Consider the following 13,792-nt stretch of genomic DNA (forward strand, 5'->3'; position numbering starts at 1 on the left):
GGAAATCGAAGCAAAAAGTCGGCTACATTCACATGAGCACCGTCGAGGCGGGGACCACGTCTCTATTAGTGGACGTTACTGTGGACGACAACACGATGCAATTTAAAGTTGGCTCTGGCGCCGAAGTCTCTGCTATACCCTTTCCCCAAGCTTCCAGCCAAAGTGGACAAGGTTGACACTGTACTTACCGGACCTGGAGGTCAACCACATCGGGTACTCAGTTCATATACAGCCCTACTTCGTTGGCGTGGGAAGACGTCCTTGCAGCGACTCTTTGTCATTGAATCTGTGGTGTCATGCGAAGCCAGTGTGACGTCACGCTGATAGCGCCGGTGCTTCATGGCTATATAAGCGCTGTGAACCGGGCGCTCAGTGTTCTTTTGTGCTCAGTATTCATGTAGTAATAAACCATCTTACTGTTCTCGTTCACGGCCACTCTGGCTCTGCTCGTCCCTCGAGGCTACAACAGACTGGCGACGAGGATGGGATCCGAATTCCACTGGGCTACAAGACACCATTAGCGGCGGTTCCGAAGCGCTGCGAAGATACAGGCAGGATGGCGACGTTGGGAAGGTTCGATCAGTTCATCGAGGACGGTGACGAAGATTTTCAGTCCTACGTGGAGCGGCTCGACCACTTCCTGAAGGCCTCCCAGGTGAGCGACGACCTGAAGGTGTCAGTGTTCATAACGGCAATAGGAAAGAAGGCCTATAAAACTCTGAAAACGTTGCTGGAGCCAGAAAAGCCAGAAAACAAGACGTACGCACAGTTAGTACAGACACTGAAAGAGCAGTACGTTCCCAAAACTTCCGTGATTGCCGAGCGTTTCAAATTCAATCGTTGTTTCCAACAAGATGGGCAAGCGGTGACAGCCTTCGCTGTAGAGCTGAAGCGGTTGGCGACATCCTGTGATTTCGGAACGTTTCTGGACGACGCTTTGCGCGACCGGTTTGTGGCAGGACTTTGTGACAAAGAAACAAAAGCAGAGCTGCTAAAGACAAGCAAGCTGGCTTTTAAAGAGGCCTGCGATATCGCTAGGAGTATCGAGTTGGCCCGGAAAGAAAGCCAGGATTTTCAGCCCAAGTCGGCGCAAGGAATGATCAGCGCCCTTAACCGCAAAACAGATAGCGGGAAACGCCCACCACGCTGGAGAGAAGAAACTTCGGGGATGCCTGCTGGCACCAGGGGGGCGGAACCACTGCACTGTTTCCGATGCGGCTCAGAGCATGAAGCATCTATCTGCAAATTTCGCAAGTACCGTTGTCGGGTGTGTAAACGGGTTGGACACTTAGCGAAGATGTGTAGGGACAGAGGTAGAGACGCTGCGAACGTGATAGACGAGGAAAGTGACGCGGGTGAACATGTGCTGTACAATATCTATTCCTGTGAGGGGCGCACCAGACTCTACGAAATTTGCCTGAAGCTAGATCAGAAAAGTGTGCGCATGCAGATTGACACAGGGGCGTCTGTGTCAATTGTACCAGAGTCACTGTGCAAGAAATACTGGCCCAGCCTACCTTTAGAGCCATGCAGTCTTAAGCTAAAAACCTACGGAGGCACTCCGCTGACGGTAAAAGGGAAGCTAAACGTTTCCGTAGAGCACAATGGTCAGCACAAGCAACTTCCGATAATTGTCGTGAAAACAAACGAGAGTACCAACACTATGCTGTTGGGGCGAGACTGGCTGTCAGCACTGAAGTTAGACTGGGCTAGTGTGCATGGGGTTTGCTTGGACAAAGTGGCGTTGTTGCTTGAAAAATATGCTAAGATTTTTGAGCCTACCTTGGGTCTAATTAAGAACAGGGCCATTAAGTTAGTGCTTAAAGAGAATAGCACACCCGTTTTTTGTAAAGCGCGGTCGCTACCTTTTGCAGTTAAAGAAGCAGTGTCTTCGGAACTGCAGAACCTCGTGAAAACCGGAGTGTTAGTACCTGTTCAGCAGAGTGAATGGGCGACGCCACTAGTAGTGGTGCCTAAACCAAACAACCAGGTCAGGGTGTGTGGGGATTTCAAGGTGACACTAAACCCATGCCTAAGAACTGATCATTACCCCCTTCCCGTGATTGAGGATCTGTTTGTAAAGCTGGCCGGTTGCAAATATTTCACGGTGTTGGATTTGTCCACTGCATACCAGCAGCTGGAATTGCATCCCCAAGCGCAGTCGCTAGTCGTGATCAACACGCATTTGGGTTTATTCAAGTATACGCGCTTACCCTATGGCATAACGAGTGCACCTTCGATTTTCCAGGCAGTTATGGATGAGGAGTTGAAAGGACTTGATCGGGTAGCGTGCTATCTAGACGACGTGCTGATAGCAGGAGCTACCTTTGAGGAATGTTTCCACAAAGTGGAAATTGTGCTGTCCCGGTTTCTAGAAAGAGGCATTCGACTCAAAAAAGAGAAATGTAAGTTCTTTCAAACTTCTGTCTTGTATTTGGGGCACGTTCTGGACGAAAAGGGCATACGCCCGTCAGAGGAAAAAGTAAAAGCTATAACGGAGGCTCCTGCACCTGCGAATGAGGCACAGTTAAGAGCTTACTTAGGGTTGATAAACTATTATGCAAAGTTCGTTCCCCACGTGGCCACGAGACTCAGACCACTGTATGACGTGTTGAACCAAGAAAAAGGCTTCGAGTGGTCCCGTGAGGCAGAGCAAGTGTTCCAGCAAAGTAAAACGTGGTTGACGGAAGGAAACGTTTTGACATACTACGACCCAACGAAAGAGATAGGGCTGGTGTGTGACGCATCCATGTATGGCGTGGGCACCATTCTGTTTCATAAGATCGATAAGGTGGAAAAACCTATTGCTTATGCGTCTAGGGCACTGAGCAAAGCAGAGAAAGGTTATGCTCACATTGAAAAAGAGGCTCTCGCCGTGGTCTTTGGGCTGAAGAAGTTCCACAAATACCTATTTGGGCGTAGTTTTGTCATTTATTCGGACCACCAGCCATTAGCCAGCCTTCTGGGGCACGGCAGACCAGTTCCAGTAATGTCTGCAGCGCGCATGCAACGATGGGCTTTGTTACTGGCGGCGTACAATTACAGATGGGTGTACCGTAAAGGCAGCAACATGGGAAACGCTGACGCGCTTTCGCGGTTGCCGTTGGCGAATGAGCGAGATGCCTCAGATTACGTACAATTTTTCTCTGTGGTCAATGAACTTCCACTGTCTGCTGACATAATCAGCAAGAAAACGAGTACTGATAGAGTGCTATCGAAAGTGTTGTGGTACACGAGAAATGGCTGGCCTGCGCATGTCACTGATAGTGAATTGGAACCGTACTTTGTTCGCCGGTATGAACTATCCGTAGATCAGCAGTGTGTTACGTGGGGAAATCGGGTAATTGTTCCGCACTGTTTGCGTAACCAAGTATTGGCACTTTGTCATGAAGGTCACCCCGGAGTAACGCGCATGAAAATGCTCGCGCGCAGCTATGTCTGGTGGCCTCAGTTAGCCCAAGATATTGAAAACGTTGTTAAAAGTTGCTGTACTTGTCAGTTGACGCAGAACGCTTCACCTAAGGCTCCACTACAAACTTGGGGTTGGCCGAGCCGCAGATGGCAGCGAATCCACCTGGATTTTGCATTCGCAGACAACAAGTGGCTCCTCGTGCTGGTGGATGCCCACTCCAAGTGGGTGGAGGTGTTTGTGATGAATTCAACAACGACCGAGAAGACCGTCGAGAGGCTGCGTGGGGTGTTCGCATCGTATTGTCGCGACGTCAAGAGAGAGGTCGTAACGCACAGATCAAGAGAACAGCAGGTCGGAGTTTTTTTAATACCGCGCGCAGCGAGCTCTTCTTCTTTCTTCCTTTCTATCTTCTGCACGCAGCGTATGCCCATTTGTGTTGTCGTCGTCTTTCTTATTGCATGCACGTGGCATTTGCCTCCCTCCGAAAGAGGCATCGTCCCGATGCGCAACCTAGGCGCTCTACTTAGCAAAGCACACACACATGGAGTGGAATCCACACAATACACGAGAGTTAGCTGGATAGGTACGGTTTCATCCGCACGACGTGAACGACTTCGGGTGAATGTTTCCGGCGACTGGAGCTGCAATCACTGTCGGGAACGACCTCGTAGTTGACGTCGTTCAAGAGTCGGGTGACTCTGTATGGCCCAAAGTATCGTCTTAGCAGTTTTTCACAAAGCCCGCGTCGACGTATTGGTATCCAGACCCATACTTTGTCGCCTGGTGTGTAGCTAACGAATTTGTGTCGTAGGTCGTACCGTTTCGCATCTTGATGTTGTTGATGACAGATGCGTACGCGGGCAAGCTGTCTGGCTTCCTCGGCGCGCTGAGTAAATTCTTCGGCGTCTGTATGAATGTCGTCACACTCGTGCGGCAGCATAGCGTCCAACGTTGTCGTGACTTCGCGACCATGGATCAAACTGAACGGTGTCATGCCAGTAGTTTCTTGTCGAGCGGTATTATAAGCGAAGGTCACGTAAGGCGATATCTGATCCCAGTTTTTATGTTCAGTGTCGACGTACATGCAGAGCATGTCTGTGAGGGTCTTATTAAGGCGCTCCGTTAGTCCGTTTGTTTGGGGATGGTATGCAGTTGTTCTACGGTGAGCCGTACCGCTGAGCCTGAGAACCGACTCCAAAAGCTCTGCGGTGAAGGCAGTTCCTCTGTCTGTGATCACAACTGTTGGGGCGCCGTGCCGAAGGACGACGTTTTCTATGAAGAACTGAGCCGCTTCTGCTGCTGTGCCCCGCTGCATAGCTTTAGTTTCCGCGTAGCGGGACAGGTAATCGGTGGCGACGATAATCCATCTGTTCCCCGCAGTAGAAGTTGGGAATGGGCCTAGGAAATCCATTCCAATTTGGGCGAATGGCTTTGCTGGTGCTTCGACTGGATGCAAGAGACCGGCTGGCTTGCCAGGGGGCGCCTTGCGTCTTTGGCAGTCGGCACAAGTCTGCACGTGATGTTTAACGGCAGCAGGTAGCTTTGGCCAATAGTACTTGCTTCGCAGTCGGCACAATGTCCGGGTGTAGCCTAGGTGACCAGAAGTGGCTTCATCATGGCACGCGTTCAGAATTTCTTTTCTAAGTGATTCAGGCACGACGAGCAAGTACGCGCTGCCGGTGGGAGAAAAGTTTTTCTTGTACAGAACATTGTTCCGCAAGCAAAAAGACGGCAGTCCTCTGGCAAATACTCGCGGCGCGTCATTGCATCGTCCTTCTAAGAAATCGATGAGCGGTAATAGCTCTGGGTCGCCGCGCTGCTCTTGTGCAATGGTGGCCGTGTTGACGACTCCCAAGAATGTAGCGTCCATGCTTTCGTCATCAATAGCGGCAGGCTCGACAGGCGACCGCGAGAGACAATCGGCGTCAGTATGCTTCTTCCCGGATTTATAAATAATGGCCATGTCAAACTCTTGAAGCCTCAGACTCCAGCGCGCCAAACGGCCAGATGGGTCTTTCAGGTTAGTAAGCCAGCAAAGAGAATGGTGATCGCTGACAACCTTGAACGAGCGGCCGTACAAATATGGACCAAATTTAATTACCGCCCACACCACGGCGAGGCACTCCTTCTCGGTTGTCGAGTAGTTCTCCTCCGTGCGAGAGAGAGTTCTGCTGGCGTACGCTATTACTTTTTCAGAGCCGTCTTGCCGCTGCAAGAGCACGGCACCCAGACCCACATTGCTGGCGTCGGTGTGGAGTGCTGTAGGGGCTTCCTGGTCGAAGTGCGCAAGAACTGGTGGTGTTTGCAAGCGTTGACGTAGCTCGTTAAATGCCATTTGCTCCTTTTCGGCCCAAAGGAAGGGAACGTCCTCTCGTGTGAGTCGTGTCAATGGCGCTGCAATAGATGAAAAGTCCGCGATGAATCGGCGGTAATAGGCGCACAGCCCTAAGAAGCGCCTCACTGCTTTCTTGTCTTGTGGTGCAGGAAACTTTGCCACAGCGTCTATTTTGTCCGGGTCAGGTCGAACACCCTCGTGACTGACGACGTGGCCTAGGAAGCTGAGTTCACTGAAGCCGAAGTGGCATTTTTCCGGCTTTAACGTCAGGCCAGCCGAGCGTATAGCTTGGAGAACAGCGCAGAGCCGGCTTAGGTGTTCCTCGAACGTTGCCGAAAATACAATAACGTCGTCTAGATAGACCAAGCATGTTTGCCACTTCAGGCCTGACAGCACGGTGTCCATTAGACGCTGAAAAGTGGCTGGCGCTGAGCATAACCCGAATGGAAGCACCTTAAATTCGTAAAGACCATCGGGTGTCACAAAGGCAGTTTTTTCATGATCTCTCTCGTCGACCTCTATCTGCCAATAGTCGCTTCGCAGGTCCATGGATGAAAAGTAGCGCGCATGCCGCAGCCGATCAAGCGAATCGTCTATGCGTGGCAGCGGATAGACGTCTTTCTTCGTGACTTGGTTTAACTTGCGGTAATCTATGCAGAAGCGCAAGGTGCCGTCTTTCTTTTTTACCAAAACCACAGGGGATGCCCAAGGACTTTTCGAAGGCTGTATGACGTCATCGTCGAGCATCTTCTGTACTTGTTTTTGAATCTCCTCGCGTTCTTTCGGAGCCACACGGTAGGGATTTTGTCGGATTGGTCGCGTGTCATCTTCAGTAATTATTCGATGCTTGGTCAATGGTGTTTGCTTGACCTTTGACGTAGACGAAAAGCAATCGTGGAACTGGTGTATCAATTCCAATAGGCGTTTCCTATCTGATGACGACAGCGTCGAGGAGACGTCGACAGATAAAGGAGTCGAGGCAGGGTCAGTCGCGTCGTCCGGTTGCAAGGCGAAACAATGCCTTGCTTGGTCTATGTCGTCGTAGTAAGCAATTGCGGTGCCCTTCGGGATGTGACGGCGCTCGTTGCTGAAGTTCGTGAGGAGCACTTCTGCCTGCCCATCAGTCAGTGCCAAGACGCCTCTCGCGATGGAAACGCCTTGCGTAAGCAACAGCGTAACTATTTGCTCTGCTATCACATCCTTATGGCATTGCCTTTCACATGACACCGACAGAAGGCAGCAGGATCTCGGCGCGAGCGTTACATCGTCGGCTACTCGCAAACGCCCGTGTGGTTCGTCAATGGTGGAGTCGACATATGGATGTGCTGAAAACGTCACCATACGTTCTGGGATGTTGATGACGGCGCCGTGATCTTGCAGAAAATCCATGCCCAAAATCAGCTCTCTACAACACTCTGGCAAAATGACAAAAGAGGCGACGAAGCTAGAATTACCGATGAGGAGCCGAGCGGTGCATTTACCCGTGGGAATCATTAGGTGACCCCCAGCACTTCTTATGTGCGGCCCTGTCCACGGTGTCTTGACCTTACGAAGGCGGTTGGCGAGCTCTTGCCGCATAATCGAGAAGTCAGCGCCTGTGTCAATCAGTGCTATCACATGATGTCCGTCTATGAGCATACTGACGGTCGACGGTCGGCCGTTCGCCACAAGTCGGTTCTGCGAACTGGTGGTCGTCTCACAGAATCCCGTTGCCACCAAGGCACGGCAGCGGACCGTGGCTGGAAGGGCCGTGGCTGGAAGGGCGCTGCCTCAGGTGTGGGCGAAGGCCGACGAATCACATCAGCATAACTCGGACGTGGCTCCGGACATGGTGCGGGTGATGTGAACGCTTGCCTCAACTCCTGGCGCACGATTTCGGCAACAGAAGCGACTGGTGGCTCGATGGAAGGAACGCCAAGGGCCCGAAGTTCCTCACGCAGTATTTCCCTGATCATCTGTCGTAGGGAACTTTCGCAAACGGCAGCGTTCTGAGCCGCAGCGCTTACTGGCGTGTGGCTGGGCAGGCGGTCGTAGTGGCGGCATCGTTGTTGCAGTGCCCGCTCGATGACAGTAGCCTCTTTTATGAATTCGTCTACTGTTGTTGGTGGATTTCGTACGAGGCCCGCGAAAAGTGGCTCCTTTACTCCCCGCATCAGATGACACACCTTCTTCGACTCAGGCATGTCAGGGTCAGCCCGGCGGAACAGGCGGGCCATATCCTCTGCGAACATCGCTACGGTTTCGCTAGGTTTTTGCACGCGGGCTTCAATCAGGTGCTGTGCGTGATCCCGCCGGTCCGAGCTCAGGAATGTTTCGAGCAGCTTCTGGCGGAAATTGTCCCAAGTTTGGAAAGTGGCCTCCCTGTTTTCGTACCATGTACGAGCGCTATTCTCCAGCGCGAAATAGGCACGGCCAAGCTTTTGTTGTTCGCTCCAGCGATTGAGCACAGCTACCCGTTCGAACTGTTCGAGCCAGTCCTCGACATCCTCATACGCTTCCCCGCGGAAAACTTCGGGAACGCGAGGATGCTCAAGTGTCACCTGGGATGGAAAGAGATCCGCCGACGTTGTAGGCGCTGCCATGCTGGTAAGAGGAGGGACAGCCGAGAACTCCGGACTTAGGCCTAGTAGGCGCCGGCTGAATCGGTGCACTGGAGTCGTGACGAGAGGTTGAGTCTCCGGACTGGGCGTACGGGTCCGAATCAAGCTTTCCTGCATCAGATTGCAGGCTCCAGCACCTCCACCAGTGTCGCGACGTCAAGAGAGAGGTCGTAACGCACAGATCAAGAGAACAGCAGGTCGGAGTTTTTAGGGGCGAAGCTCCTTAAGGCGGCACCCGTTCGTCCCTCGTAGTCGTCGTGGTCGTAGTAGTGAGTAACAAGTCTTACGCTTTGACCTCCAAGGTGGTGCCGGTGGGAGATTTCTCCTGTGCGTTGTTGAACAATAAAAAATTCGCAGCGTGCGCGTTAACTAAAAGCCGAATTCTTCTGTCTCTCATTTCCCATTAGCAGCCATTGGCATGTTCCAGTAGGAAACGTTAGTAGAAGTAGAAGTGTAAGTGTTAGCTAAAAGCCGACTTCTTCTGTCTCTCATTGCCATTAGCAGCCATTGTTTACCTCCAAGGTAGTGCCTGGTGAGATTTCTCCTGTGCGTGATTAAACAATAAAAATTTTGTTCAAAACGCCGTTGATTGATGAAATAAACCAACGAAAGACGCCAGATGTTTTGTAAAAGCAGAACGAAAGAACGCCAGATGTTTTTCTTAAAGTGTAGTAGTAGTAGTTGCATGTAGCCACCTCGCCCGATCGTCAACGGGCGAGGTGGACCGGCAACGGCGCGAGGACCCTGCCGTACGAGAGTTAAATCACACTAAAAGACATACTTTGCGGGCGATACACTCTAGTGAGCTTTCAACTTTTCGTCTTAATGTACATGATAAAGAAATTATTTCTACGAAAAACGCAAGGCACACCTTGAGCAATATGTTTGGTTTTGGGACGCTAAATGGAAGCATGAGGCGATGCGAAGCCGGAGCACTTGCACGATCGCGTTCCGTTGGCTTTCGTTGGGCATGCTACCGACCTCGCGTCGTGGAACGCGCGTCCTGTCTTCCCTCTAGCCTTGCCTTTAATTCGCACAGGGCGAGCGGGGAATGCGGTCGCTCTTGGCGCTCTTTCGCTCGGGAGCGGACTTCTTCCTTGCATTTCACCGATCACAAGTGATAATGAAGGGACCACGTAAACCAACAGTACAATAAAAGTTTGATGTTTAATATATACACGATGTTTCACACTCTTTATATTATGTACTGGGCGCATTTCACGGAAGAGTTTCACGGTTTACAGGTGATTCCCTCCGTAGCTTCGCCCCACTCATCATCATTCACCCCGTGGATATGCTGTGATTTTTTTAATACCGCGCGCAGCGAGCTCTTCTTCTTTCTTCCTTTCTATCTTCTGCACGCAGCGTATGCCCATTTGTGTTGTCGTCGTCTTTCTTATTGCATGCACGTGGCAGTATGGCCTTCCAGAGGAGGTTGTTACGGACAACGTGCCTCAGTTCACGGCAAAGAGTTTCACAGAGTTCCTGCTTAAGAACGGAGTGCGGCACACCAGAACACCTCCCTACCACCCCGCATCCAATGGAAGCGCCGAGAGATGCGTCCAGACGGTGAAACGGGATCTTACGCGACAGCTTCTCGACGAAAGGTCATCGGGCCAGAGTAAGACCTACAGCACCGCATAGATCTCCTTCTGTTCAGGTACCGGAACACACCGACCACAACCACGGGGCAGACACCAGCAGAACTGTTTTTGTCGCGGTCGCCCCGCACTCGCCTGACTATGCTACAGCCAGACCTGGAGAGACGGATGGAAGAACAGTTCTCCAAAGTAAAGGCCCAAGTTGACGAAAGAAGAGGGTCGGAAAGAGCTTACAAAGAGGGGGAAAGCGTTCTGGTTCAAGGCCTTCGTCCAGGTGATCCCAAGTGGCTGAAAGGTGTCATCGAACGAAGGTGCAGTGCCGTTACGTACCTTGTGCGCGTAGGATCAGAAAACAGGTTCACGCATGTAGACAATTTACGTCCGCGCTACTTTGAGAGTGTCGAAGAAGGCCCCAGTGAGCGTCCCTGTTTCGTGCCCAGCTCATTTCCAGACCCTGGGTCCGAAGCCCCTCCTACGAGCTCCCGTCCCCTTCCGGTTCGTGAGCCTCCCAGGTTTGCTACCGCACCGCCGGAGCCACCCGGAGACTCAGCTCCCTCGGAACAACCAAATGCAAGTCCACATCAAGGCTCTGCCCCGGCAGCGTCCCCTCTGCGAATACCTGCGTCTCCTCTGGGTGCTCAGACTCTTCGACGCAGTGCTCGTACAAGAAAACCTCCCGATTAGTATAGGCCATAAACATTGTAGGAAGGAGTGTGGTGTCATGCGAAGCCAGTGTGACGTCACGCTGATAGCGCCGGTGCTTCATGGCTATATAAGCGCTGTGAACCGGGCGCTCAGTGTTCTTTTGTGCTCAGTATTCATGTAGTAATAAACCATCTTACTGTTCTCGTTCACAGCCACTCTGGCTCTGCTCGTCCCTCGAGGCTACAACAGAATCGCTCTCTGTCCCTCTTCTGGGACTTCCGGCTATACAAGCCCTCGATGTTGTGAAATTCCTTGGCGGCTTGCAGGCCCCTGAGGCATCACTTCAAGCTGAACTGTTCCGCGGACTTGGCACTTTCAAGGAGGACTATCGAATCCGCTTGAAGCCTGGTGCTACACCATTCTCCCTCAGCGTGCCTCGTCGCATTCCCATTACGCTACGCGAAACCGTGAGGCGTGAGCTCAACAAGCTCGAAAGTGACGGAGTGATTCGCCGCGTCGACAATCTAACGCCGTGGTGTTCTGGACTGGTAGTGGTTCCTAAAGCGTCAGGAGATTACCGTCCTAGTGTTGTCTTAACCCGGCTGAATCAAGTCGTACTTCCAGAACGTCACATCCTCCCAACGGTTGAACAAGTCCTCGGGCTTATCGGAGACACAACGGTGTTCTCCAAGCTGGACGCCACAGCGAGTTTCCACCAAGTGAAACTGACTACGGACTCTCAAGAGTTCACAACCTTTATAACCCCTTTTGGCCGGTACTGCTTCTACCGCCTTCCATTTGGTATAACCTCAGCGCCCGAGTATTTTCAGAAGCAGATGGCCAGAAAGGAGCACTGGTGGAAATCTGCAAAGTGCTCTCCTTTGTTCAAGGAGCAGTACTTCTTTGTACGTGCCTTTGCTGCGGCCTTGAAAACCACCCACAATGTTCGAGAAGTCAGCTGTGTCGCTACAACGCGGAAGGCACTGAGCGTGCTAAAGAGGCAAAACAAAAAGTCACACTTTCGCCGCAAGGACAAAGCAATGAATGTGATAGCAAGAAAAGCGGCCCGTGATGGACGCGCTGCTACACATCTGCCCCCCGGCAGCAACTACCGCGCGAGCAGACAGCGGAAGGGCAAGGTTCTCCCTGCGCTAATATTGGAATAAGCGAGCGAGCTGGCCGACGACTTTTACATGCGCCCGTTGCGCTCCTCGCGTCATCTCGTTGGTGTTGGAGAAACGCTTATAAGCGCCTGCCGTCTCTGAGTCCTGCCAGCGGTAAAGGATGTGTATATAACGCTCGCCGTTAGCTACGTGATGGATCTGCGCTTTGTGGCGTAGTGATTAGCGCCACGCGCTGCGGAACGAGAGGTCGCTGGTTCGATTCCGCGCTTCGGAAGCATTTTAAATGAGAAGCATTTCTTAGCAAACCTCACGCACTTTGACCGTTTCTACCTACGTATCTGTCTATCTAGCCGCCTACGTCTGGGCGCTCTCCTGGCCACAAACATTATTTTTGGGAAGTTGGGAAGCACCCTACACGACATTATTCGTTATTCTGCGGAGAAGCGAGGCACCATCTGTGAGGTATTATGTGCACTTTGTTATTGCGCTGGTTGATGACGGTGAAGAATTATGGCTGAGCCCTTTGTAATGGGCTGGAAGCTTTAAACGACCCACTAGTTACGTAATTCATATTGTGGTACGCCTGGTCGTTATTTGCCTGTCCCACCACGCTTTGTAAAACGTTAACCGGAGAAACGGAGAGCGAGAGAGAGAAGGAATTAACTTTATTGAGAGCCTGAGGAAATGGATCATGGGAGCCTTACGGGCTTCCTTGGCAACCATAGAATTTCCTACAATACTTACTAGAAGGAACTCTGGCGCTAGTGTCTATGGGAGCTGCAACGCATGACGCTTCAGCCAGCATGGGAATGATGGGTAGTACACAAATTTGTCTAAACTTCGTTCTTTCGGCTCTGTTTGGCTCCGCGTCGGCTGCATCTGCTTTGTCGCAAAACGAAGTTCAGCAAAAGTCAGCAGTTGCACTTCGCCACTTTAACATTTTTAGGCTTACCAAATCAAAGCTGGTCACGAAGTTCACAACTGTCTATTCTTCTATCCGAAACGAACGCCAAAACACAGCAATAAACAATGCCACAAGTACGTTTGAAGCCGCAAGCACGAAGACTAGGCAAATTTGTGCACTACCCATCATTCCCATGGTAGCTGAACGATCGCAGCGCCAGAGTCCCCTCTAGTTAATTTTAGGAAACTCTATGTTGGCAACCAATAGAAGTGCACTTGCCAGGAACCCACTACGCTATAAATCATCATAATTTTTGTGAAGTAGGGAAGCAGGCCATATGCAATTTTTCGTCATTCTGCGGAGAACCGTGGTACTCGCTAAACACCTGCACTTTGTTGATGCTGTGGCTGATGACGATGAAGAATTATCGTAGAGGCCTTTGCAATGGGTTGGAACCTCTCAACAACCCACTCGTTGCGCTATTTGCATAGTGTGACGCCCGGTTACAGAATTCGCGTTTGTGTAACGCCTCTTCTACCACACTACATTACATATGTTAATGTGGCCCCTTCCCGACATGAAGCCTGTATACGGTCTCTTTGCAACGCAGTTTCAAGTACCGGCATGGCCCTGAGGTAGAGCACTGGGCTCCCACGCAGAGGGCCCACGTTCCAACCTCGTTCCATCCTGGAAATTTTCCTTGTTTCTTATTTCGTGCGATAGTGGTTACGGACACCGGCGGCGGCAGACAACTACGGCGCCAAAAACGGCCGTTGAAATGATCTCATAACAGCTTTCGCTGTAAAATTACGCCACAGTCACCATTCCGCGCATGCGTCGCATAACATCGATTCCCACGGAACGTGTGATCTCCCGAATTTTTTTTTCTGAAATATTTTTCTTTGGGACTTATATATATATATATATATATATATATATATATATATATATAATACACGATGCACGACGGCGGCGATGGCAAGAACCAGCCGAGACTGTCATATAATTGCTATCGCAATAAAAGCCTGCGAATCGTGAAGGAATGCGCGACTGCTTGCCCGCGCAAAGTGGGAACTTTCCCTCCGACGGCCATCTACGCAAGCGTGCGCACAACATGCGAGCCAGGAGCGACGGGTCCATGCATGTGGCACACGTTGTCTGCTCAGGGGAA

The 13,792-nt window shown here is 51.4% G+C and overlaps 2 protein-coding genes across 3 annotated transcripts in view; both read left to right on the plus strand.

Annotated features, from left to right (window-relative positions):
• The window catches only part of LOC119374136 (26S proteasome regulatory subunit 10B), a 398,774-nt gene that overhangs the window by 55,808 nt on the left and 329,174 nt on the right, over positions 1-13,792 (plus strand). The gene's annotated exons all lie outside the window — the stretch shown is intronic.
• Positions 434-10,234, plus strand: LOC119375369 (uncharacterized). Its single transcript, XM_049420454.1, has 2 exons — positions 434-1,250; positions 10,008-10,234. The coding sequence occupies exons 1-2, from the start codon at positions 557-559 to the stop codon at positions 10,085-10,087; spliced, it is 774 nt and encodes a 257-aa protein (XP_049276411.1). The 5' UTR covers positions 434-556; the 3' UTR covers positions 10,088-10,234.

Source organism: Rhipicephalus sanguineus, chromosome 11 (assembly GCF_013339695.2).
Source record: "Rhipicephalus sanguineus isolate Rsan-2018 chromosome 11, BIME_Rsan_1.4, whole genome shotgun sequence".
In the NCBI taxonomy this organism is placed as follows: domain Eukaryota; kingdom Metazoa; phylum Arthropoda; class Arachnida; order Ixodida; family Ixodidae; genus Rhipicephalus; species Rhipicephalus sanguineus.